The sequence below is a fragment of the Micromys minutus genome (assembly GCF_963924665.1).
Source record: "Micromys minutus genome assembly, chromosome: 29".
Taxonomy (NCBI): domain Eukaryota; kingdom Metazoa; phylum Chordata; class Mammalia; order Rodentia; family Muridae; genus Micromys; species Micromys minutus.
Genome location: NC_137964.1, coordinates 8001504 through 8028370, shown reverse-complemented (window position 1 = coordinate 8028370; position 26867 = coordinate 8001504). Strand labels below are relative to the sequence as shown.

Genomic DNA, 26867 nt, shown 5'->3' with positions numbered 1-26867 from the left:
AGGCACCAAGCTGGAACTTTAGACTATGACCTCTTTTTCCAAAAGGAGAAGTTAGGACTGTTACTCAGAAAGGGAAACATCTGGGTCACTAATTTGCCTCTGTAGTTTTACATAGGTCCTAAACAAGGGAGATTCGGGATGGAATGGGTTAAGAGTTAGTATTCCCTCCCACCCAGTGAATAGCACTGTAATGTTACCATTGCAATCTCTTTCTCTGCACACACAATGTGAAGTGCTTAAGACAATGGGTGGTAAGAGGGAGCAATGACAGCAATTATGGCTGTCAAGTTGTAAACTCTGGTGGGAAGGAAGAGAGAAGGTTAGGTGTGGGCATCAGGCTATGCCTGGCTCTAAATTACTTTACACCATATGAAGCATCCAGGCAGGGCTTTGCTCATTTTACGAGCAATTCTTAGCTTTGCTGAAGGTGCAAATCCTGAGGCAGAATGAGTGTGCACCTCATTCTGGCTATGAACCCCAGAACCTGTGCAGCATCCCCTAGGAGGGACAGACTGATGGATGGCTTTGCAGGCTACAAACTTACCAAAGTCAAGTGGGGATGTGGGAACACCTGGGCCTATTACAGCCACATCGGTCAAACCAGGCCGAAGAGCTCAACAGATCAGGCCGGCAAGGGAAACACTTTCACCTGAGCCACATCTAAAGGATGCCTAACACTGTCATCCTGCTAACCCATCATCTGACCCAGTGCAATACATCAGGAGCCTCATGAGCAGCAAAGTCCTGATGGGCCTCATGGCTTCATCCCATCACTGTTCCCACTGCCTCATTGGGCCACTGAAATCACGGCCATTAGTTCATCTCTCTGTCCATCCAGTGACCCTGAGGCACAGCTGGACCCCATGACCCTGTGGCTCTACCCAGCTCACTGTCACACACCTCTAACTGGGTTCCTTAGTATATTGCTACTTGTAGTGGCTTTCTCTACATTTGTACAAGCTCTGCCCAGTAAGATCTCTTTAAAGTTCATGGCATCTTTTGTACCATTGTTCAACCAACACACACAAAAACATACACACTATATAACAGTATTTTTCAACCCATAGGTCGTGACTGCTTTGAGCCGTCTAATGACTCTTTTATATCAAATATCCTGCATATCAAATATTTACATTAGGATTCATAACAGTAGAAGAGTTACAGTTATGAAGTAGCAATAACATTTTATGGCTGGGGCCCACCACAACATGAGGAATTATATTAAAGGATTGTGGTATTTAGGAAGGTGGAGAACCACTGCTCTATAACCTACATATGTTGTGTGGAGTGTTGGGTATAATCTGAGTTAATGTTACTAATTATGAGCAGAATGAAAGACAGCTCTGGGGTGGCCACGAGCTGGCAAACACAGGAAATGAGAACTTCTTGACATATCACAGAAAGAATAAACCTCACATATCCTGTGAGTAAACTTTACAGTCAGCATGACTGAAGATGTGAAGGTGGCCTTTTATGTTTCTGGCTGAGCAGGCTAAGGATAGTCAGATAGAACTATTATTTAAAGGAAAAAGTGGTCAAGTTCATAGGTCAAGCGTAGGGAACAAGGCTTGAGGTAGGAATTTCAGGAGAGCAGTAGAACCCAGGAAGGGAGATTACTGGAGAGCAGCCTTTCAGGCTGAGATCCACACTGTCCTGGTTTATTTTCTAGGACTGTAATAAACAGCATCACCAAAATCTACTCAGAGAGGAAAGGATTTACTTCATCTTATACTTTCACGTCCCAGCCCATCATCTGAGGAAGTCAGGCAGGGGCTCAAGGGGAATTAACAGAGAAGAATACTGCTTACTACCTGTTTCCCATGGCTTGCTCAGCCTGCTTTATTATATAAAGTAACCCAGGCCCAACTTCTGGGGCATGGGGTGGCACCACCCACAGTGGCTGGACCATCGCACATCAATCACTAATCAACAAAACACTTCATAAGCCTACCTGATGGAGACATTTCCTTAGTTGAGGTTCCCTCTTCCCCAGTGACCGTAGTTTGTGTCAAGTTCACACACACACACACACACACACACACACACACACACACACACACACACATTACAAGTCTGAGGATCAATGCTCTAGTAACATAGAACAGATTGTGAGTTCACTTCCTGAACAGGATGGGGAATAGGTAAGAGTGGGATCCTTTCTAGAACAAAGTAGTGAAAAATGAGACCTCTGGTGGTTGCTCCCAGAGCAAGTTAAAGCCAGTCTACAGTGAAGCTCCACCACTCTAGGTACAAAGGTATTGTCTCAGCTACTTTGCCCATTTCTGGGATCAAACACCTGACTAAAGCAATTGAAAGAAGTAAGGGTTTGCTTTGGCTCATGGCCCATAGTGGTGGGGAATGCATGAAAGCAATAGCTGCTGGGCATGTTTGCATCTGAAGTCAGAAGTCAATGAATGGCTCTGCTCAGCCAATGTTCTCCTTCCGTGCAGCCCAGGACCCCCAGATTATGGGGCAGATCTCCCTATCTTAATGAACTGAGTCTAGCTAGAGAGACTTTCCCAAGCAAGCCAAGATGTGTCTCCTTGGTGATCCCAGACCCTCTCACGCTGATGATGCTGTTAAGCATCCTAGAAATTGAATATTTTCTCTGTCTTGTTTCTTTGATTTAAGCAAGATACTGTTACTAGGTAGTCTGTGTTGTCTGTATCAAGTAAGGTGTGAAAAATACATTGTGTTCTTTCTAGCTAATTGGTGAACTCCTAAGACATTATCTTGATTTGTAGATTCATTCTGTTTGTATTCTAGAAACAAATGAGAAATTCTTCCTCCCTCCCTCCCTCCTCCTCCTCTTCATGTATTTGCTTGTTTTGAGGCAAAGCCTCACACATCTCCAGCTAGCCCTGAACATGCTGTCTAGCTCTTGATCCTTCTCCCTCCACCTCCTGAATGTTGGGGATTTACCCAAACTCAGCTCTGCAGTTTTGCTTTAAGGGTTTTCGGACCTTGTTAGGTGCGCCATCAAGGATGAAGCAGTGAGCGGAGATTCAGTAAAGATCACTGCTGCAGCCCAAAGTCTGTCAGCATCTGCAGGGTTCCTCTTGCTGGAGAGAAGTCTTTCAGAGTTAAACCCGAAGGTGACTAAGTGAGACCTGCCCACATTAAAGAAGACTTTCTGCCTTACTCAAAAGTCAACAGTTTCATGTTGACCTCATCTTTCCCAGTAACATCCTGAATGATGCTTGACCAAGTCTAGGCTCCTTGGTTCAGCCAAGCAGACACACGCAATTGTCCATCATAGGCCTTCTGGACCTCAGTGCCATGAAGGCTGTGGCAGCTGAGGAGCCCTAGAGAAATCACTGTCCCCAGATAGAAATTCCCAGAAACGAACCATGGAATTAGAAGGAGTAGAAGGGTGATTGGGTAACAGGGAGGCATGTGCATGTGATCAAAACACATCGTGGACATGGAAGAAATTAGCATGAGCCCCATCCATATGTATAATTAACATAAGCTGATAAAGATGCAAGAGTTGGCGACTCTGATGATAAAGTTTTCAACCAGAGCTTGAGAGACAACAGGCCATGGAGCCAACTACAGACTTTTTACTATTCTTTCGTGTTGGTTATCCACATCAGGTCATATGCATGCCCAGTTTGGAGCCCCTTTCAGCCAGCAAGAGTTTTGCCAATCTTACTTCTTTGACATATTTATCAATAAAATACACTATCAATGTGTGTTTTGGTATAGATGGTTGATACAACTGGGTGGAATGAATGAATAATTTGAGTAAGTGACTTTTGCATCAACTTAAAATATTTTTTTTCTTAGAACAAGGCACCCACAGTGTTTGTTAGTAGGACTTAAAAAAAAGATGTATTTATTTTATGTATATGAGTACACTGTTGCTGTCCTCAGACACACCAGAAGAGGGCATCAGATCCCATTACAGATGGTTGTGAGCGACCATGTGGTTGCTGGGAATTGAACTCAAGACCTCTGGAAGAGCAGTCAGTGCTCTTAACCACTGAGCCCTCTCTCTCCAACCCAATTAAGAAATCTTAATGATGAAATTAGCTTCCCAGGTCTCTAGACCACTCCTGTGGTGATTACTGGCTGTTTCCTCCATTCAGTTTCAAAAGAAAGTTGTCAATGTTATGAATACTTTTTATTTCCTTTGGGAAGAGTTTAATGTTTGCTATGTACCTAAGGTTTATTTCTGCTGGCGAAGAACTGGTTAAAAGTCTTCATTATTTTTCTTTTTACTGGATTTAATAACATGTTTATCCTCCTGTGATGAAGTGTCACTTTCTTTTCTCCTTATCAACCTTCATTTTCTTTCTTCAAATGCTCCATGTCGTCGCTCTCCACGTCCCTTCTTGAGGTAGCGGCTGTTAAAGCCACACCCCTCCCGTCATTAGTGTGTCACAAAGCAGCCAACCACCCACAAACCTCAAGGGGACACCCCGTACCTCTTTTTGGCCATAAGTTAAATCAGTTACAAGTTGGATGCTAAGGAAAGTTTTAATTGTGCATATGTACCAGAGAACATTTCAGGTCCAAATGGCAGGCCGTCAACATTGCTATCAAAAGATGATACAAGGGGCCCATAAATCTGCCTTCTTATGAGTACACATGGGAATCCACATGTGCAACGATGCGTGTTTGTTTTTATTAGACAGTTTTCTGTATTAATAGAGCAAGTTGGCCTTGAACTCCCTATGTAGCCAAGGATGGTCTTGAACTCCCTATGTAGCCAAGGATGGTCTTGAACTCCCTGTGTAGCCAAAGATGGTCTTGAACTCCCTATGTAGCCAAGGATGGTCTTGAACTCCCTATGTAGCCAAGGATGGTCTTGAACTCCCTATGTAGCCAAGGATGGTCTTGAACTCCCTATGTAGCCAAGGATGGTCTTGAACTCCCTATGTAGCCAAGGATGGTCTCCTCATTCTCCTGCCTCCACCTCTCAACTGCTGGAATTACAGGCACCACGCCCAGCCACTCATGCAAACTTTTATATAGAGATTGGATAATTATTTTCCCTTTCAGTGAATTCCACTGGAGCTGTGAGGCAGAAAGCACCCTGATGTCCAATGAACCATGGGAATGACTTAGTTTCCTGGGCTTAATCTCCTAGAAAATTGCTAGAGTATTTCAAACACCAACTTGTACTGTGTACCTGCAGGAGGAGGACCTCTCTTGTTACCGGTTGATTGGTACACCACCTGGCTTTACATTTCAGGGAGGCCTCATCCTGGTGGCCAGTATCTTGAACGTTCATCCCACTGGCAGGAAGGACATCAGACTTGTTTCCCAGGGAAATATTGGGGCTGGCTTCACCTAACACATTTGCAAGAGAAGAGCTTAACCCCAAAGCTTGCTGGGGCTGCTGGCTGCAGAGGACCATTGTGTGGTCCAGGAAATATCACGGGGTAACATCCCAGTTAGGTGACTCTCGCAGAGGCTGCCAGGAAGGCCTCCAGAGTGCCAGGGTACTAAGCAAAGTTCACAAGTGGTTGCCCCTGAGAATTCCTCAGATTCTTCAGAGAACTGTTCAAAGTCAATGATAAAGTCCCTTCATCCCCATAATAATACCCCCCCATGGAAGCCACTGGGCCTGCCAGGGCACCATGCCTAGGGAAATGGGAAAAGGGGTCCTCTATAGAACCTTGGAGGGCCAGAGGCTGGCGAAGGGATGGAAATGTCCACCCCCTGCCCCCTCTTACCTCTTCCACCCACTGTCTGCCACAGACCTCCAAAGGGCGACAGCTAGAATGTTCGGACCAATCAGATAAGTTGGTTGGATGTCTCTTCAGATTCCAGAACACTTGGGAATGAGAATTCTGGCAATAGTGGTTCTGTGGCTGATGATCTTGGTGACAGGTTGCAGTTAAAAACATCATCTATTGAACCTGAAAACACAGTAAATAAGGCATTCGTTGTCACCGTCACTTCAGAAAGAGAAATTCATCCAAAATAGCCATTTCAGCAACTAGTAGAGAATTCCATGGGGACACTCAAAAAAACTAATAGAAGTGCATTGATTTTTGCTTATCTGTGCTATTACTCTTGGCTGGGTGTGATCCCAGCACTCAGGAGGCAGAGGTTGGTGGATCTCTGTGAGTTCGTGGCCAGCCTGGTCTACATAGCAAGTTCCAAGCTAGCCAGGGAGGGCTACAAAGAGACTCCTTCACAAACAAACAACAACAACAAAAATGTTGATGGGCATTCAGGGCTATGACGACTTTCCATTGGGCTGGAGATTTGAGGTACAGCAGCAGGTAACGGGAAACAGATGCTTAAGACAGAGGCCAGGGCCCGGGGTTAGTGGTTAGGAGTCAGATTCTGACTGTTGGTTGGTTTACTTCATCTTACGGGGCTGAGGAAGAAAGGGCTTCTCACATGCCGGGCAAGCACTTGTCTACTGAGTTACATTCCCAGCTAGAGATCAGCTTCTGACGTGGACAGAGCCAGGCTGGCAGTCAGTCTAAGGGCTGCGTGCCAGGCTTGGCAATGTGCCAGCGCAACAGGTGTGCCTATCTGCAATGGTGGGGCCAACTCCCAGGGGGGGCGTCCTCTCCATGGCTCTAGAGCTGAGAAGGCCCCAGATCTGGCTCAGGGGAAACTTTCCAGGGAATGTGACACTTTCTTACCCTGTGTGCCCTAGTGGAAACCCTGAGCAGATACAGGGACAGAGGGTGAGTCACAATCCAGGATGCTGGGGCCAGTGGGTGAGACAGGAGAATCTGAGAATCCAGCAACAGGGGTGTAGCCAAAGCAAGGTGAGACCACTCACAAAGGCTAAGATAGGATAGGATAGGGGTTGGGAGGTCAGTGAAACAGAGACTCAGAGGAAGAAAAGCAAGAGAAAGAGAGGGACATTGACAGGGGAGGGGGGAAGGAAGGGAGAGGGAGGAGGAGGGAGGGAAGGGGGTGGGAGGAAGGAAGGGAAGGACACAGACAATTTCCAGGAAAAAAAAAAAAAAAAAAAAAAAAAAGCCCCTGACTTTTGCTGCACACAAAGGAAGAAAGAATTGCCACTAAATACAATTAATCCAGACCGTTGACATCTGCTCTGCAGAACACTACAGGGCCCTGAGCTGGCGGCTGCTGCGAACAGCCACCAGAGCCCTGATTCAGGAAGTGCTCTGGGGCCCCCTGGACTAGCTAACCCTCAGAGAGCAGCTCACTGTGGAGGAAGCCATCTGCCTGAGCCACGTGCATCTCAAAGCCAAGAGCCCACCATATGCCATGCTTGTTTGTTAAATGAAACCTTCCTAGGAGTTATTCTTGTAGTATCTAAGAACCCTTCTGAATATACCGCCAAGACAGAGACCACAGCAAGCTGGCTGCTGGCTCTGTGGTCCTGAGTTCATACAAAGGAAGTGGGGGAGGCAGCCCTCTTCCTCACGTGCTGAAGTGGGTGTAGTCATTTGAATCAATTTTTCACTTAAGTTAATAATTTAAGGTTACCCTCTGCCTTGGCTACATCATATAACTGATATATCAGAGAATTTAGGGAGCGGACAAGAAAACTCATTATATCTTTCTTCCTTTTTTCCCTTTTTACCTCTTTTCATCTGAAACAGGAAACTCCTGTGCTACCTAGGCTGGCCTCAAACTCCTGAATTCATCTTGTCCTCCAGCCACACCGTTGCTGCAGCCTCATGACCAGCTGGAATACAGGTGCATGCACCGTGCCCAGCTGGAATACAGGTGCATTCACCATACCCAGCTGGAATACAGGCACATGCCACCATACCCAGCTGGAGTACAAGTGCATGCCACCTTGCCAAGCTGGAATACAGGTGCATGCTGCTATGCCCAGCTGGAATACAGGTGCATGCCACCATGACCAGCTCTCCCCTTCAGGCTAACAAACACATCTTACCCCATTCTCCCCAAGTTGGAGGTATTAGGTTTTTTTGTTTTTGTTTTTAACTATCTGAAACTTGTTTGCCTTGAACTCATAGAAACCAACTGGCATCTGCCTTCCAAGTACTAGGATCAAAGGTGTAGGCCAGGATATCACTGTTCTCGCAGGTAAAGAGGCAGACCTCTAGCATTTCAGTTAGTGGCTGCTTGGCTTTTCCTCCACACTTTGAGCTAACCACTTCTCAGGTACCCTGAGATTTGCAACGTACCTCTGGATGTGACACTAAATTTCCGATCAGAGAAACTACTCCTTCTGATCAGAGGTTCACTCATTTTTTCCAGAAATAACTTAATCGTTTCTTTCTTTTCTGGGTTCGTACTTGTCAAGTTCAGAACCTTTCCGTGCACTTTTACGGTGGAATTGCTGAGCCCAAACCAGTAGAAGAAATCAAACAGGGCATCTGCCTTGAATTCGTAGCTGAAGTTCAAATTCTCTCCATTAAGCACGATAGTTCCTGGAGGAAAAAAATTCTTCACTACTTCCTGGAAATCAAACTGAAAGAGAAAAAAGTTTATCGGTGTGGGTAGGAAACCATCGTGAGTGTCATAGAATCAGCCACAACCTGGATGTCCGCAGCGGCACACCCTGAGAGAGCGTGGCAGGTGCCCAGGAGGAAGGGACATGGTCCCTTTGTGGTGCTTACCTGAAGTCTATAGCTTTCTCCAATCACTGAGGAAATGACCATGTCCATCCCTTGCTCTATCTGTCTTCTTATCTTGGGGTGCCTTGTGTTCACAAGAAACGCGTAGGTCCTTTCTAGAAGTCAGGAAGCAGACGTTAGAAAAAGTGTTGTTTGTGTGCCGTGAACCTGCTCCTTCCAATGAACAGAGGCGTGGCTGGAGCCGCTTTGGAAGATGGCGATGCAGCTAGCTGCTTTCCTGCCGGCTTCCTCAGCCTCACAACTGTTGAGGTTTTGTCTTTCATTGTCTATAGTAATGCTAAGCATGGGCCTGCAAGACCTGGGGTCTGCATGTAACCCGTGTGACCCTGCTCTCAAGTTAATTCTGATTGGTGAATAAAAATGCCGACAGCCAATAGCCAGGCAGAAGAGACATAGGGGAGGTTTAGGGTTCAAGGGCTTGGGTTAGGACGATGAAGAACAAGGTGCAGGAGAGGAGGAGGAGGAGAAGCCACCAGGTCAAGAGATCATGGCCCTGAGGGCTACCCAATTGGAAGCTACCCAATTGGAGCTAAGAGTAGCCCAAATGGAACATATTGAACAATAGGTAATAACTTGGGATTATCGATAGGAAAGTAGATTCTAACAGCACAGTGTAGGCAGCAGATCTTGTACTGTTTGAGGCTTATTGTAAATATAAAGATTGTGAGTGTGTCTTTCATCCGGAAACTCAATAGCCAAGGCGAGGTAGAAATCCCGCTCTGGGATTTAAATATTTAATACAATATTAGCCACAGAGCCAAGTGAGATTTCTAGAAATGCTCCCCAAAATGTTGCAAATTTGAAAGGCACTCTGGGCCACCGTGAGGGCAGGTTAAGGAATCAGCTACCTTGGATATCAGAAGCCCCTTGTGTGAGAACTTCCTCTCCCCGGCGTGCTCTTGTATGGAAAAGGAAGTGAAGGTTCATGTGGCCAGCTACTCATCCTGCCTCACTGGTTATGTAGAGTGGTCTGGCTCTCACCAGCGAACCCAGGGAAGAAGCCTCCTTATGCTTTCTACCCCACAAGCCTCTGGGAGAACTGGCCCTTACTGTCCAGGCAGGGCTAGGTTCTTTCAGCAATTTTTAAAACATAATTTTAAAATGTTTTATTATGTATATATGACAATACACTGTAGCTGTCTTTCTTTTTTTTTTTTTAAAAGAAGAATCTTTTAATAAAAATTATTCATAAAAATCCTAATAAATTTCAAAGAACAAGATATCCCTTAGTACATTTATAAAAGAACATTTGGTCCTTTTACAAAAATCTCTCATTTAATTTAAATACAGTTCTTATTTACAGATTAAACATGAAATATCTATGGTTGCCAAGCATATTGCACATCAGAGAGAGGGAGACATTTGTGCATCTCAGTAAGTTTTCCCAGAGTTTCCAACTCTAGACTTTTTATTCTATAAAAACACATTTACTTTTTGTGTATGTAATAAATAAAAAACGCAGTTTCTGGGATACTATTTAACACTAAAACAAAATACCCTTAAAATATTACTTTTTACCTCTCAGAAAGAGAAAAGCAGTGAAGCAAAGTTTCACAGGTACTTGATATTTTTAGGATATTCACATCCAAATTCAAGAGGGAACTTAACCCTGAGCCCCACTGAGTCGAGGCCACAAGGCCCACACATATCACCAGCTCCAGTTCACCAGGGGTCCCTGCCCTGCAGGGAAGAGGCACTAGAGTAGGTGCTGGACAGCTAGGAACGGGAAAGCAAAGATCAGCACCTTCTTCTCAGGTCCCTGTTTGGTCACTCTGCCTGTGCCTGAGGTGACCATGAAGAAAAGAGATGTCTGATGTAGAGTCTACAAGATCCAGAGAAGCACTGCAGTGGGCACTTATTCACTGAGCTGGTGGAAAGATGGGTAAGAGGGATGTTTTTGAGAGCAAAGGAAAGCAGTAAAGCATGGACTCTCCGATACTCCTCTGGGCAGGTTCTACCCTCACATGCTTTCACTTCAACACACAGAAAACCATTGGAATGTCATGTGCAGAGTCCACAGTCTAAGACGAGAAAAGCCCAGACATCAGAACTAGAAATCCAGTTGCAAAAAGCAAGCTCCAGCAGTAGAAGAGCAGGAAGAAAGTCAAGGGAAGCTGTGGAAAACAAGCCTGTTTTCCACAGCGACCAAAGCAATCAGAGAGCCAAACATTCCTTTGTCACCTCTTCTTCCAGGACAATGGAGTTGCCCTGTCACTGTAGCTGTCTTTCTATACACCAGAAGAGGGCATCGGATCCCGTTACAGATGGTTGTGAGTCACCACGTGGTGGCTGGGATTTGAACTCAGGACCTCTGGAAGAGCAGTGCTCTTAACCACTGAACCATCTCTCCAGCCGGCAATTTATTTTAACATTGACTTACTGGTGGTATTTGCATGCTTGAAGGCATGCATGCAGAAATCAGAGGACAGCTTGCTGGAATCAGTTCTTGCCTCTACATTGTGGTTGCTGGGATGAAATGGCTAAGCTTCCAAGCCAGATTCTCAACCCATGGGGCATGACCCCCTTTAGGGACCACATATCCTGCATTGGATATTTATATTACTGTTTATAACAGCAGCAACATTATAGTTATGCAATAGCAATGAAATAATTAATGCTCGTGGCTCCACACAGCATTAGGAATATTGAGAAGCCCTTTAAAGCATCCCCATTGCTCCAGATTGGAGTTTCCAGCACCAAGGCACAGGAAGCAGCTAGTCTTACCCAACACAGGATATAAACAAAGGGAAGACTGTTTCCTCATTTAACAATACTAGAATCTTATTAACTACTAATCTCGTTCCATTCCCCAGAATCAAGCCCACACTACTCAACTTAAGGGAGGGGAGACATCCCTGTCAGAGTCTGTCTAAAGGCATAGACCAGCTCTTGTGTGATTCTCAGACGATTCTATTGCTTTTGGCATGTCTCAGGGGCAAACCTTAAGGGCCAAAGGCAAGTGTTGATGGTTTTAAGGAATAAAGTTTTTGGAAGATTTTCTTTTCCTCTTCTGTGTATGAATGTTTTGCCTGCTTGTATGCCTGTGGACCACTTACATGCCTGGTGTCTTCAGAGGCCAAAGAGGATCCCATATGCCTAGAACTGGAGTTATAGATGGTTGTAACACCATGGGATGCTGGGAACAGAACCCAGGTCCTCCGGAATTACAGACAGAGCTCTTTACTGCAGAGCCATCTCTCCATCCCCGAATGCATTTTAAACTAAGCTTACTCACTTTTGGTTTTCCTGCCCACATTTCCCCTTCTCCTGAAGTTTTAAAAGGAGCTTAAGATATTAACCATCTTATGTGCTATTTGAGATGAGAGATAAAATAAAGCCAGCAGGCTAGCTGGTACCTGGAACTGAATTTCATGCAAATCAACCAAGACCTTCTAAAGACTCATTAAACAGCTAGGTCTAGGCTCTCTCACAGCTGGTTGTACCCTGGGCAGGTTGTACCCTGCACATTTACAGACCTGTCAAACAGTGTGTCCACTATGACAGGCTTCTAGAAGATGTAGTGCTTGTCTCGAGGACATGGTAACTGCTAATTTGTACAACATGCAGTCTAGAATAGCAGCAGAGCTGACATGTTGCCTTAGTTACAGCTATCATCCTACAAGCTTAGCCATCTTTTGTTTTTATATTACAGAACTTTTTCCATGTCTTCGCTTTTCTCAAAGTTGGCCGGCTGTGACCTCCTCCTGTGCCCCCTCCTGTGGATGTTGTCACGAAACTATGTTCTGTGAGCATCCCGCAGATCCCATCTCATACCACTGTTAGCACTCGAATTAAACCCACAGGTATCGCTCTTTTTTTCAATTCCCCCTGAGGTAATGGGGGCGCTGCGCATCTGTGAGTTATAATCCTGGAGACCTGGTTGGCTTCCTGGCCATTGCAGAGCCAGAACACATGGTGGTACTAGGATGCTCTCACATTGCGGCTGCTCAAGGTGCTCTTTCCTCCCTCCTGCAGTCAGAGTGCTCTGACTTGGAGTTATGGATGGTGAGCACAGAGCTCCCAATAGTCACCTGAGAGGAGAGGCTTGGGTGAGTCTGTCTAAAGTGAGCCAGTCACTTGAAGAATAATACCTAGTATCAAGTTCTACAATTTCACTTAACAGAGTGTTTTGCTGGTAACTTTCCTGTAGTGGTAACTAGTTAATTGCTCTGTGCTCCTGATGAGTTGCATCTTCCCAAGAGCTAGCTGGATTCTCAAATCAAACACACACACACACACACACACACACACACACACACAAACGCACCAGTTAATTTTAATATGCCTTGACTAGCTTAATGGTTGGGCATGTCTAAATGTCTAATCTTTCCTGGTACTAGCAAACACTCCCCTCTGGTACTCCTAAGTTAACATCTTTTAAAATCTAGATTTCATCTCTGCTACCCCAGTCTCAATCAGGGAAGTGGCCCATGCGGCCACTTACCCTGATTCTCACATGTCAGTGGACCTTTAGGTCTGGTCTTTCTTCTTACCCATCATGGCGATCTCTGCTCCTTCCTTTCTCCAAGTCCCACCTCAATCTATCTATCAGTCATTAGCTTTCGGCATCTTTATTTCCCAACCAAAATCAACTGGGGGAAGTGACCTGCAGTGTCTCACAAGAAACATGGAAATTCCTGTGGAATTTGGCAAACCATTAAATCAAATCTCCAACACGTTCCCACATTTCAGTCTGAACAGAGGAGAGAAAAATGGAGAATTGTTTACACTGGAATTTGAATTACAGGATTGTTACCAGCTAATGTGAAAAAAAAACCTAAAGAAATGTGATTAAACATGCAACTCTAACACCCAGAAATGCAAAACCTAAAGCATTTGTAATTACCTCCAGGAAAAAAGTCTTAGTTTCCTCTTCTTTAAAATAACCAGAGAATATGTACCCCATTTTATTTTAAAGGTAGAATCACTTTGCATCCTACCAAAATAGTACTTTATTCCTCTATCCTAGAAAAGTTGCTAACTAAGGGAACAGAAAGAAGTCAGGAGCTAGAAGCTCTGATTCTTTTGCAGAGGACCTGGATTGGGTTCTCAGTACCCACATGAGGTGACTGACAGCTGTGGGGAATCTAATGCTCTCTTCTGGCCCCTAAAGATACTGCAGTCCTGTACACAAATCACAGTGGACACACATAATCTAAAATAAAAGCTAAGGGCTAGAGAGATGGTTCAGAGGTTAAAAGCACTGGTTGATGTTCTAGAGGACCTGGGTTCTAGTTCCTGCATCCACATGGCGGCTTACACCCATCTGTAACTCCAGTTCCAGAGGATTCAATGCCCTCTCTGGTCTGCAAGGGCACTAGACATACATGTATGTATGTATGTATGTATGTATGTATGTATGTATGCATGCATGTATGTATGTATGTATGTATGTATGTATATTTGTGTGTGTGTTTGTGTGTGTGTATGTGTGTACATGTCAGCATTTCAGATCATTTCCTGTCATAAAAGGGAATCAAACCTCAGAAGGCTCTGTGTCAGGTCACTTCCTGCCTGAACAGGAAGTCAGAATCTCAGAGACAGGTGGTTTGCATCATTAGGTTTTCTATGCCAGCATGTGCCAGGCTCCAAATGGCTGCGCAAGTCAGGTTGATCGTTGATGCCCTTGGCATAAGCTCACGTCTATCTTTCCTTCTTCCCTCCTCACTGGCCTTAGCCTGCCACCCAGCAAAGCAGAACCAAATGCAGACTATACATGCACTCACGGGTGGGCACACACACACACACACACACACACACACATACACACACACACATACACACACACTCACACACATATACCTACCTTTTGAGGTGTCCTTCTTGGTCTGCACATTAATAAAGAATAGCATGGGCTTGCTCAGAATGGTTTCCCTGTAGTCTTTATAATCACAGTAGGTGGTCAGTTCCACATATCTATGAAAAAGCAGAAACAGCTGGAGATGTAGCTTCCACTCCCATGTGAGGAAGGAGACCCACTGGCTGGACACGCACCTACCCCAGCCATGGCCTTTGAGGGATGTGTCCTAAAATGCATCCTAATAGAGGATTCCACATTTTACACATACAAGGAAATTGCCTTTTGACCATTGGCTGACAGGCTGAGAGTTCTATGGCTTCTGGGATGGCTTGGTCTCAATGTGTGGCTTTGAGGGAAACCTTTACCACAGGAGCCAGTGTCATATATCATGTAGGCAGAAGAGTTCATCAGAAGGTATCAGAAGCCCAAGTCCTCCTGGATCAATAATGAACAAACCTCTCCCATCCCCTCTGTCTGTCTCTGTTTCCTGCAGTCTCCTATGCTCTCCACTCTCTATGTTCTATCTATCTATCTATCTATCTATCTATCTATCTATCTATCTATCTATCTATCTATCTATCCATTGATCTATCTATCTATCTATCTATCTATCTATCTATCTATCTATCCATCCATCTATCCATCCATTGATCTATCTAGCTAGCTAGCTGTCTGTCTGTCTGTCTGTCTATCTATGAATCTATCTATCTCTATCTCTCTCCATCCATCCATCCATCCATCTATCTATCTATCTATCTATCTATCTATGTCTCTCTGTCTCTCCCTGTCTGCCTCTCTCTTTCCCCATCTCTCTCTGTGTCTCTCTGTCTTTGTCTCTCTTTCTCCCCTCCCCCTCTCTCTGTGCTTGTCTCACATCTACAATAAATACCTTCCCCTCAATCATAAAACAAAACAAAGAATAAAATTGAAAAGGTAGAGCTCACTGAACCTTATTTTATGGACTCATCCTGTCTAATAGGTCTGGGATTTTCTATCTCCTCCTCACTTCCCATTCCCGAAATAAGCACCCCTCCTGTATAGATCACACCATTAATCATTATTCCTGCAAACAATTACTAATTCACATTTCCTCAGTTCTCAGCTTGTGTATCTGAAAGAAAGTCAAACTGTTCATGGATTTCTGCCCATATCCTCATTAAATTTAGCTCTCTTGGTTTTATTTTGCTATTCTACCCTAGAAGGTTTCTTCGAATCCTGACTCTCAATCTGGCCTGTTAGCTTTCTCTCCGCTGCCTTAGTATTGTTAACAAAATGATCCAAAATGCCTTCACATGGTTAACAAAATGATCCAAATGCAAACCGGGTTTCTTCAAGTGCGTGGTGGTTTGAATGGACACAGCTCCCATAGAATCATGTGCTTGAATGCTTGATTCCTACTTGGAATTGTTAGAGAAGAACTAGGAATTGTGTGGTCTTGTTGGAAGAGGTATGTCTCTGGAGGCAGGTTTCAAAAGCCAATATCAAAAGACAATCTCCCCACCCGCCCCCCCCCCCCATCTCTCTTTTTTGCAGGAGTTGCCTTGGTCCTGGTTGTCTCTTCACAGTAGTAGAAGAGTGACTAAGACAAAGGAGATGGTTCGTTTCCTAGCTGTCCCAGCAGGCTGAATGCTACCCAGCAGGTGAATGAAACCTTGGCCACGGTCTTTGTTAAATTTGGGCTGGTTCTGAGTGGGCCCAGATGAAGCATCTGCAGGGTGTGAATGGGCCAGCTGAGCTGCAGCAGGGGTGCCTTTTGCTACACTGGACAGGCTCTTCCAGAGGAGCTCTGATGGCTTGATTTCCTAGAAGTCCTATTGGATTGTCAGACTAGATTTGGAGACTAGAGCCCCAGCAAACCTCTGATCTGTTTTTTATAGTTCTGGTTGTGAGCCTAGCCTTTAACAGCTGAGCCATCTCTCCTCTGATCTGTTTTACTCTCTCTCTCTCTCTCTCTCTCTCGCTCTCTCTCTTTCTCTCTCTCTCTCTCTGTGTGTGTGTGTGTGTGTGTGTGTGTGTGTGTGTCAAACCCACTCATTTAGCACATTCACCACTGTCCCCAGGGTAACTCCTTCTCCCTCTGTCCACAGCCCATAGGCTGCTCTCTGGAGGAGGCACCTAGTGTTTGTGTGCAGTGGAGCCCCCAAAGTAGCCGTTTCACACACTCTTCTGATGATGCGAGATCATGGCATTTCCTTCTTGCTGTAAGATCAGTGGACGTCTGACTGGAGACATCCCTGAGTTTTGCTATCGGCAAACTGTCTTCCAACAAATCCACATTGCAAGTAAAAAAGAGAAGCGTCAAGTCAAAAAGGACAACATCTGGGAGTGGCCCCTTTTAATTCCGTGGAAAGCCTCCTGCAGCTGGGGGGGGGAGGGGGTAGCAGGAAGCCACATACTGAGTCTTTGTGTGAACTACACACGATCACACACTTTAGAGTGTGAGTTTAAATGGAACTGAACAGTAAAAGCAGGCACAACACAACTCTCCTGCCTCAGATGAGTCAGAGGTCGATTAAAGGGCCGTCCAACCCCCGGGGGTGTGCAAATACTGCGAGTAAGAAAATTTGGGCAGTATAATTTATAGAAAAGAGATATTCCGTATATCTAACCTGGCCACAAATAAGAACCACAGGGGTCCCTCCTTATCTATCCAGAAGGTGCCAAAATCATTGGCTGGCGCTACATCTGTACACATCTGTACACTAGATAGTGGCGCTGAAGCGCTAGAAGACTAAAGAATGACGAAAGGGTGGGTGGCATCTACAGTCAGGACGTTCAGGACAGGGGACCTGGCACCCGATGGAGTGGGAAGGAATGGGAGGAGAGACCACAGCCTTCGGGTCTCAGTGGTGCACCATTTAAAATGCATGATTTGTTAAAATTGGAAGCTTTTGGTTTTGACCGACATTGACTACAGTTAACTTGAATAAAGGGAAGCCAGACTGAGGGAAGGACACAATTCTAATTCATTGATTCTTCCATTCCCAGTTCCCAGGCATGCTCCCTTTGTCAGACACCTCAAAATCCCAATGAAATAAGTAAGCATAGGTGTTCACTTGAAAATTATTATCTTACAAACTTGAATACAAAAATCATCACAATTCAAAAAGATCAGGGGGTCTCTTGGTCCAGCTCCATGTATCTAACATTGAGCTGATGTTTTCACTTCAGGGTGTCTGACTAGATTACCCTAGGGACCAGTTATTCTGGGTTGGTAATGAAAATATCACCCCTCTGCACTGGATACTTACTGTATTTGCTAAAGTTATCATAGGGAATGGTAAAAAGTAAAGGACTTTTAGCTTTTCTGTAGCCAGTCCTTTCGGCTCTCAATTGTTCATCTTACCCCGTCTCCCAATTTACTTCTAGGCTATACCGTTCTAAGTCTGGCCTCAGAACAAAGATCAGAGGACAGGACAATGTCAGAGAAAGCAGTGTTTCAAAATAAGATATAATTCATGTCCAAGCTCAGTGATGTGTGAACTCCATTTCAGAACCAAAGCGCACTGTGACCCTGAGCCACAGCTAACCTTGAACTTGGATCATAGCTCTGCCCGTGACCCACTGTGAGGTAGATTTTGATAATACAAAGATGAAGAGGGAAATGCCTTTGCCACCAAGACCTACCTGGTGCCTTTGAGAGCCAGATACAATACAAACATTTCAACGTGCAATAGAAAAGATAGAAGTCCTTCATGCGTAGGGTGTGGTCCCTGGTCCAATAGTATCAGCATGGTTCGTCCAAATATAGAACTCAAGCCCCTGGCCAGTTTCTTCCAGCCAGAATCTGTGGGTGGGGGTTGTTTGTTTGTTTGTTTGTTGTTTTTTAAAGATTTATTTGTTTATTTTATGTATGTGAGTACACTGTAGCTGTCTTCAGACACACCAGAAGAGGGCATAAGATTCCATAATAGATGGTTCTGAGCCACCATGTGGTTGCTGGGATTTGAACTCAGGACCTCTGGAAGAACAGTCAGTGTTCTTAACCACTGAGCCATCTCTCCAGCCCCAGAATCTGTGTTTTATCAAGAACCCCTGTATGTTAAATTGCCAACAGTTTGAGAGACACCCATGTGTTAAAGTAACTAATATTCTCTGGTAGTAATTGTCATCTCTGAGGCTCACTGCCTCCATCTGCTAACCTAGGCCTAGTTCTGGAAGCTTCTGGCCTCCGTACAATCTAATCTAGGCCTAGAATGTTTTCAGCCTCTGAACTTACTGCTGAGTAAGCTCACCCTCCCTATGTCTTTCTGAACTCTGGCCGACTGATCAACCCAGCTGTTCTGGCTTAAACTCCTCTCCAAGCTGACTGGTTCAATCTGGCTTCTCTCTCAGCCTCTGACTTATTCTGTCTTCACCCGTTTCTAACTTGATCTCTCTTCAACCTTTCAACCTGTCTCTGTAAAACTCTCCTAGTAAAACTGCCTCCCCTCCCACCCGCTCCTTCTCCCTCCCTACATTTTCTCTCTCTCTGTCTCTCTCTCCTGCTCCTTACCTCTCCCTTCTTGTGAGAGTTGGGTGTATCCTATTCTGCCAAATTTTCTGATTCGTCACCTCACCTGCCACTCAATTAGAAGTCACTTTCAAACATGGCTGCTTACTTCTAACAACTACATGTTCCTTCATTGTTTGGTATTAAAGGCATGTACCACCATGCCTAGACCTAAACTTTTTTTTTTTTTTTTTTTTAAACCTGAAACTTGCTCATACCAGGCTGGCCTTGAACTCAGACATCTGCTTGCCTGTGTCTCCTGGGATTAAAGGTGTGTCTGTATTCTAGCTGGTTCACACAGACCTAGAAGGTCTTTGGATGTGATCTCTTGGTAGAGGAGTCATGCTCTGGATTAAAATCTAAGCCTGTGAAAAAGGATACCCCACCACTCAGATTTAAAAGCTGAGGCATCAGGGGACAAACATATTCTCAATCAGGGATCTAAGCTCCACTGTTATGCATCTTGGATATGTAAATAAAGGAGGACCAGGAACTAGTCACCTACTGAGGTGAGGTAGGTACTGGTAAGAGACTGTTCTGTCACACCAAACACACGCAGCGAGGTTGGCAAGGCCTAAGAGGGCTTTGAGGCAGGATGGTGTGGCTGGATGTCAGAAGGCAGACAGCCATTCAACAGAGACCATGTGTGCTGGGACTAGTAAGCAGCATGGCTTAAAATCAGAACGAGGCTCTGAGGGAACAAAGCCAGGAAGGAACGCAATGTGGCTGAGCTAGAGCTCCTGGACTATGACCTCTCAAGCTGTTTAACTTGGCTCACACTCATTTTCATCACCAGGAAAAGAGGCTAACAGCTCCCCACAAGAGGGTGACTGGATCAAGCACAGTGCAAAGCAGGCTTAAGTGGCGACTTAGTAACAATACAAAAACTAACACCTGACTAGGGGCAATACCTGCCAGCATTTGTTTCTTCCAGACTTCACCAATTTAAATTCTGATACAGCAATGTTTTAAGACTGGGGTAGTTTTTTTTTAAAGGTAAGGCTTTATTTTTAATTACGGATGCATGTGTTTCTGTGGGTGAGCTTGTGCATGTGAGTGCAGTGCCCACAGAGGCCAGAAGGGGGCGCCAGATACCCCGGAGCTGGAGTTCCAGGCAGTTAATTGCTGCTTGACTCAGATGTTGGAAATAAAACTCCAATCCTGGATAAGCTACCCCCATTTTGTTTTTATTTTATATGGCGATTATTATTCTCGGCCATAGAAACTGGGTTATACAGAAGATAAGGGAATGTCCCAGGGTTGCTCCACTGATACAGCACAGAACTGGCCACTCGGGCTCTCACACACCCTCTAGACTGGATCCCACCCGGATCACAGTTCAGTGTGTGGAGAAGAAAGGTTCTGCACACAGTGGTTTCTGCGTCCGAGGCAAGAAGAAGAGGAAGGGTCTCCAGGCAGAGCCCAAGGTAGCAGAGCAGAGACTTGCAAGCTGTCACTGGGAGCCACAACCCTGCGGGGGCTCACAGAGACCTGACATGGCTCACAGGTGAGGCTTGGGCCGCAGCACAGACCTTTACCCATGATTCCAAGCATCTACCCCACCGGGCTACCTGGGGAGGGTATAGCTGATGCTTATCTCCCAGCTAGTCTGCTGTAGATGGGGGCAGGTTCTATCATTTCTTCCTTTAAAATCTCTGCACTTTCAATGTGAACGATAGATAGAAACCCAGTTATTTATTTGGGGGCTTCTTCTGGACGTGTGAGAAGCTGCCACTGGCCATTAGAAGGCAGAACCACCTCCTGTTTGAGACAGTTTTCTGAAAACACGGGCCTAGTTTTGAAACCACAGCTCAGCTGATTTCCATGTCTTTGTAGGTTCATTACTAATCCTCGTTTTCCCATCATAAAAAATAAACAACAATGGTGCCCCCGCTGTAACATTTCACAAGATGACACCGGCAAAATATTTCGAAACCTCTGGGGATTTGAGTTAGTATGAGTAACCACCCTTCCTGTTTTATTTATTTGGATTTCCCAGCAGCCTCTTTCCTACCAGGGAGCAGTCAGGTTTGTCAGACATTGTCACCGCATGTCAGTGACAGGCTGCATCCTAGGGGGAAGACGGGTAGTGTGTGCGCATGAATGTGTGTGCATGTGTGTGTGTGTGTGTGTGTGTGTGTGTGTGTGTGTGTGTGGTGGTGAACATGGGTTGGCCTTTCCGGTCACTTAGTAACCACTGATGTGTTTTATAAAAGGGTGGCGGTAGTGTGGAGGAAGGGAGCGTACTGATGAGCCAAAGTATTCCCTCTGAGAAATCAGCCATGAGACAGACATAATATAAAGCTTTATTGGTAAGAATTGAGAGAGAGAGAGAGCGGGGGGGGGGGGGAGACAGACAGAGATAGAGACAGAAAGACAGAGAAAGAAGGGAAGAGGCCAGCAGGGGACATGTGGGGAAGACAGGAGAGAGAGAGAGAGAGAGAGAGAGAGAGAGAGAGAGAGAGAGAGAGAGAGAGAGAAGAGGAGAGAGAGAGAGAGAGAGAGAGAGAGAGAGAGAAGATGGCGTTTTATATATATATATATATATATATATATATATATATATATATATATATATATATACTCATACCTGGGTGTTACTAGGTAACTGTTGGGCAGTGCCTAGAGAAAATGCTAAAAACAACACCATATACAGGTAGTGTCCTAAGAAGGCTTTAGATATGACATGAATAGAAATCTTGAACTTAAAAATGATGATGATGGTGGTGGTGGTGGTGACAGTAAAGATTTGCTCATTAACTCTGCAGATTAATATAAGTATTTCAAGAGCAGATTTTTAGAGGACATTTATCATTTGTATGTCGAGGGCAATGGCTCTTAGTGTTTGGGGTTTCTTGGGAAAGGACCCCAGGAAATGAATAGAACACACTTGAGACCCTGCATCATGATTACACTGTGGACTTAGTCCATACCCAAAATGCTCATCATGGGAGGCAAAACCTAACCATTAACACAACTAGGGTTCTTATTCACACATCTCTGCTGCAGGGACACCGAGAACACACCCACGTCTCTGAGAAGGTCAATGCACTGTCCTCAAAGGCCCAGCACTCCAAAGTACTTCAGAACCTGGACCCGCCTTTTGCAATCCCTACCCTCCTTGGCAGCTGCTTTTGGATAGATGCCACCCCACAGCTGAGGCAGGAATGAGGTGGCCGTGAAAAACGGTGAAATCTCACGGGGGTCCATCACCTCTAGGCTCCTGATTTGTGAGGCCAGGCTGCTCCTCCACACCAGTCGCCTAGGTTTGAGGCGATCCAACTCGAGCACTGTGCCAGCGACATTCGAAATTGGTGCCTCCTATGCCACAGTAGCAATAATATCAAACTGGAGGTATGGATGGGTGGATGGATGAATGGATGGACAGACAGACAGACAGATGAATAGACAGATGGATGATGGACGGATGGCTATATGAATGAATGGATGGATGGATGGATGGATGGACAGATGAATGATGAAAAGATGAATGGACAGATGGATGATGGATGGATGATGGACAGACAGATGGATGATGGACAGACAGATGGATGAACAGACAGATGGATGGATGGATATATGGATGGATGGACAGACAGACAGATGGATGATGGACAGATGGATATATGGATGGATATATGGATGGATGGATGGACAGATGAATGATAAAAAGATGAATGGACAGATGGATGATGGACAGACAGATGGATGATGGACAGACAGATGGATGAACAGACAGATGGATGGATGGTTGGACAGACAGACAGATGGATGATGGACAGATGGATATATGGATGGATGGATTGGTGGACAGGTGGATGGATGGACAGTCAGGTGGACAGACAGACAGATTGGCTGTGGTACACATTTTGACAGAAGCACTATATGTTATAGTGACAGACAAACAGGAAATAGTTCAGAAACCTTGAATCCACTTGGTTTGGGATATGCACACTTCCTCTTCTAATATTGCACTCAGCCACTTGAGAGCCTCACCTGCAAACTACCCCCACACACCTGCAAACTACCCCCACACACCTGCAAACTACCCCCACACACCTGCAAACTACCCCCACACACCTGCAAACTACCCCCACACACCAGAACAACGCACCTAGCAATCTGTTACAGCTTAGGGTATCCACATGCATGGAGTGGCTCGCACCTCCCCCACTACATACTTGGAACAGAAAAGTACCCCCAACCCCCGTTTAATGGCCATCAAACTTAAAAATTCCATTCAATTATGTGCCAGTCAAACCAATGGGAGGGAGAGTGAAGGACAATCCACCTGAACTAGTCTTGGGTACATTCACAGTAAGTCAAGTGTGCCCTCTAAAACTGTGCCTTCTAATGTTCACCCGTGCATATCAGCACAGTTGGGATGATTAAAATCAGACTCTACACGGCAAGAGGCTCGTGCAGTGAGCAACAGTTTACATAATCCGAGCTGATCAAACAACGGACCCACCCAAGCTACAAACTTTCTCTCCAGCTCCTCCTTCCTTTCATCCATATAAAGAAACTCCAGGGCAATGTGGGGCTTGAGCACTTTTACTCAAGTGGCCCACTGTCACTTGTAACAGTGGATTCCTGTCTAAATTGTACTATTGCTTTGCCTTGAGTAAAACTGTCCTGGGGCTGGAGAGATGGCTCATCACAACCATCTGTAACTCCAGCTCCAGGTGATCTCTTACCTCTGGTGGCTGCCTGTCACAGGTACACACACCCACATTCAGATACACACACATACACACAACTAAAAATATAGTAACAACATAAATTTTCAAAAACAATAAGGCTTCACTTTCCAACTATTTCTCTGCATATATAAATTTACATTTATATCTTTAAATAGTAAATATATATTTAAATAGACTATATATAAACATATATATATATAAAAAATATATATATATTCAGAAATTTCAAAAATCTGGAAATATCCGGTCAGACCTGTGCCACTGGTAATGCTATCTCCAGAGTCAAATGCCATTGGAGCCATCCATCCATCTTGCAGAACAGAGCAGAAAAGTCTCCATTCAGAGTGCCTCCACATCTCAGCTGCTGCTATGCCCCAGCCCTCCCCATAGAAAGCGCTCTCCAGTCAGACGTGGCTCCCTCCCAGCCCCCTCTTCAGGCTGCCCACTTAGAAATAAAGCTGCCTCCTACCATGGCATGCCCCTTGCAAGAAGACACACTGCTAATTCCACTGCTCAAGTCTTTCTCAGTGGCACCCTTATACCTCCGGGGTATGAAAGCCCTCACATGATGGTGTATGTGAGGAGAAGCCATTGTGTGTGGATTTCATTGCTCCCTGGTCTGCATTACCTAGTCTTACGTTTACACTATAACTCGCCCAGGAACTGCTGCTGGTTTTCATTTACTTATATGCGGATGTTTGAAGAAAAAAAATTTAATGACAAGCCTCATCTATTCTAAAATGTACACATCATACGCTAAAATTGGGGGCTCTGATTCTATCGAACATTCCTATGGGAGCTAGGAATCTAAACTCAAATCCTCCGGTTTCAGGCACTGAACCATCTCCTTAGCCCAAACCTGGTTTCTAACTTGGCTTGTTCCACTAACCTCCCCTCCCCCTTTACAAAACGGTATTTTTATTTCTCTGCCATAGAGAAATTCTCGGTAGGAAATGTTTTCTCAGACGTTCAAAACTCACACCGTCTTGAGTGTTCTACCTGCATGCACCAGCAGTGTCTAGCCCTTTGACTCCACCCTAGCCCAGTGGTAAACACATCACATCTTCACATCTGGCTAGCTGTGGACCGCTCAGACTCCAGACCCACTTGGTTCTGGGGCACTGAGTATCCTGTACATATGTGAGGGCTGTGACCTCTTCCTCCAGGGTGACCAAGCCAAGGGAAATTCAGCATGGATGGCCCTCCCTTGTATTCCTGAGATCAAAGTCGGCTTCTACAACCTTGTCACCTTCAAGCCTACCAACGAGTGTCTGAGTCCCCTTGGCCACGACAGTTCCTGACGACCACTGGATAAAGGCCGAGGTCTCACCATGTTCTGCAGCAAACCAGGAAGATAGATACCTTTGCCCTTATTTCTGCCCTGGCTGTCTCTTCACCGAAGAGCCAACACGGCTCTGGTCTGGGCTTCTAGGGGCATTTTTCTTCTACACTATAGTTGCTTGGTTTAAGAAACACCAAGAGAGCAACTACTCCAGGAAAATGAACTACCCGTGTGCTTCAGCCGAATAAAGTTATTCATGCACAGAACTAAAGCTAGATGTGAGGATCCGCACCCAAGACATCTCCGGAGGCGTGTGCCCACACACTGAGCTCATCTGACCTAGTTAAAGGGGAGAATGGAAAAAAAAAAAATCTCCGTCAGCTAGGTTTGTTGGGTGGGACTGAGTGTGCTTCCCACCCTGTGCTCTGGACACTCAGCAAAACACCTACTTAGTTGCTTGGGGGGAGGGGTGTGGGTGGCTGGAGGAGTGGGTTCCTGCAGGAGAGGGGGCAGCAGCCAGGTAAAGGATGTGCAGGGACAGGGTGATAGGTTAGAGCACGCGGCGACGCCACCTACCTCTTGATGTAGCTGCTGAGGCGGTAGAGTTGCCCGTCGAGGCGCACTAGGCCGTCCCCGAAGACGTTGAAGCCCCCTCGCGCGGCCCCAGGTTCCCCAGGCCCGGGCACCAGGAGCTGCTCACCGCGCAGCTGGAAGGCACCAGGCTGTAGGCGGAGCAGCTGCGACAGGGGCAGCAGGGCCAGCTCGCAGTCGCATGTCCACAGGCTGCGCAGCTCCCCGGACGAAATGGAGGTCAGGCTGGGTCTGGCCACAGGCTCGCACGCTGCAGTGGCCATACTCGGGCTGTGGCTCTGTCCCCTTCCTACCCTGAGAGTCACCAAGTGGGAGGATTAAATCTGTGGTCTGTCCTGGGCTGCCTTGGGCTTCGTGCAGTAGTAGCTCCGGAACGCTCTTGTCACCCTGAAGGTTGCCCACCCTCGAGGAGCACTGCAGGCAGGACGCCGAGAAAGCGGTCCCCGCGCGGCACGGCCCCTTTTATCAGGCACCAGGCACGCCCCTCCGGCCCCCAGACAGGACCCCAGATGCCTCCACTCCGGCAGAGCAATCAGTGTTTCATAACTTGGCATGCTCACACCTCGTCTGCTCACAGCCAAGACTAACTTAGTCATCCCACTAGGGTCAGACACTCAGCCCCCGCGCGGGGCCCTCCCTGCCTAGTCCACACTGCTTGTTGCAGCATCCTCCCCATGACAGACACCCAGGCCTAGCTCAGCGCCCATTAATCCCTCAGGAACGACACGGGGTTCCAGACCACTTCTCCACCTGGGACCCAGGGGCTGTCAGAGCCCAGGCTGGGAGATGCGTGTCCCCCATCCCATGCCCAGTCTGTCTTCAGCTTCCTCCACCTACACTTTAATGACCTGGCTTTTCCTTCTCTAGGCAGGCATTTCCTGGCGCCGGTTCCCACCTAGCCTCTCTCCATGAAGGCCTGCCCCTTCCCCACAAGGTTTTCTTGCATCCCCTGTGCACCCCAAACCTTGACCCTCTTGCTTTCGCTGCCTGGTGGCCCCTTGGCAGCTATGTGCTTGGTTTCAAGCCAGAAGTCCCCTAGCAGGCCTTCCCAGTGGGCTCAACTCCCTAGTCCCAGGATCTGTTCATTTGCTAAGTTTATAAATATTTGAGTGCTCTAGCTACATGCTCACACGTCTCCTGAGGGATGAAAGGACTATTCCTTTCAATTTAATTAAATGACTATTTCCAGACTATCTAATAGGAGATGAAGAATAAGCTAAGTTCTGAGAATGTGGGTGTATAACCACAACCCCCTGTTATCATCCAACTTGTAGTCTAACAGAGGAACAAGTACATTTCCCAGCAATTACAAAGCCTGCATCTCAGCTCTCCGTAAACTAGCATGAGACTCCAGTCAGCGCTGAGGAGTCAAATTTAGAGTCTATCTTCAATTTGTCTCTGTGATTCTCCATAGTGCCTGGGTTTAATTGAATCAAACAGAAGC

General features: G+C 45.9%; 1 protein-coding gene across 1 annotated transcript; it reads right to left on the bottom strand.

Moving 5' to 3' along the window:
* Positions 1 to 3815: 3815 nt before the first annotated feature.
* On the bottom strand, positions 3816 to 25845 carry MEDAG (mesenteric estrogen dependent adipogenesis). The gene is made up of 5 exons (XM_080940495.1): positions 25409 to 25845; positions 14362 to 14471; positions 8538 to 8650; positions 8103 to 8388; positions 3816 to 5870 (listed from the first exon to the last, which is right to left on the bottom strand). The coding sequence occupies exons 1-5, from the start codon at positions 25684 to 25686 to the stop codon at positions 5746 to 5748; spliced, it is 912 nt and encodes a 303-aa protein (XP_080796621.1). The 5' UTR covers positions 25687 to 25845; the 3' UTR covers positions 3816 to 5745.
* Positions 25846 to 26867: the final 1022 nt, after the last annotated feature.

What these genes read in the sequence shown, in the direction of transcription:
- MEDAG (XM_080940495.1), bottom strand. Translation starts at nt 25,686, where the DNA reads ATGGCCACTGCAGCGTGCGAGCCTGTGGCCAGACCCAGCCTGACCTCC. An exon ending in CAAGAAGGACACCTCAAAAG is followed by an intron (nt 8,651 to 14,361) that starts GTAGGTATATGT and finishes CCTGACTTCTAG; the next exon opens with AAAGGACCTACGCGTTTCTT. An exon ending in ATTTAGTGTCACATCCAGAG is followed by an intron (nt 5,871 to 8,102) that starts GTACGTTGCAAA and finishes CTGTGTTTTCAG; the next exon opens with GTTCAATAGATGATGTTTTT.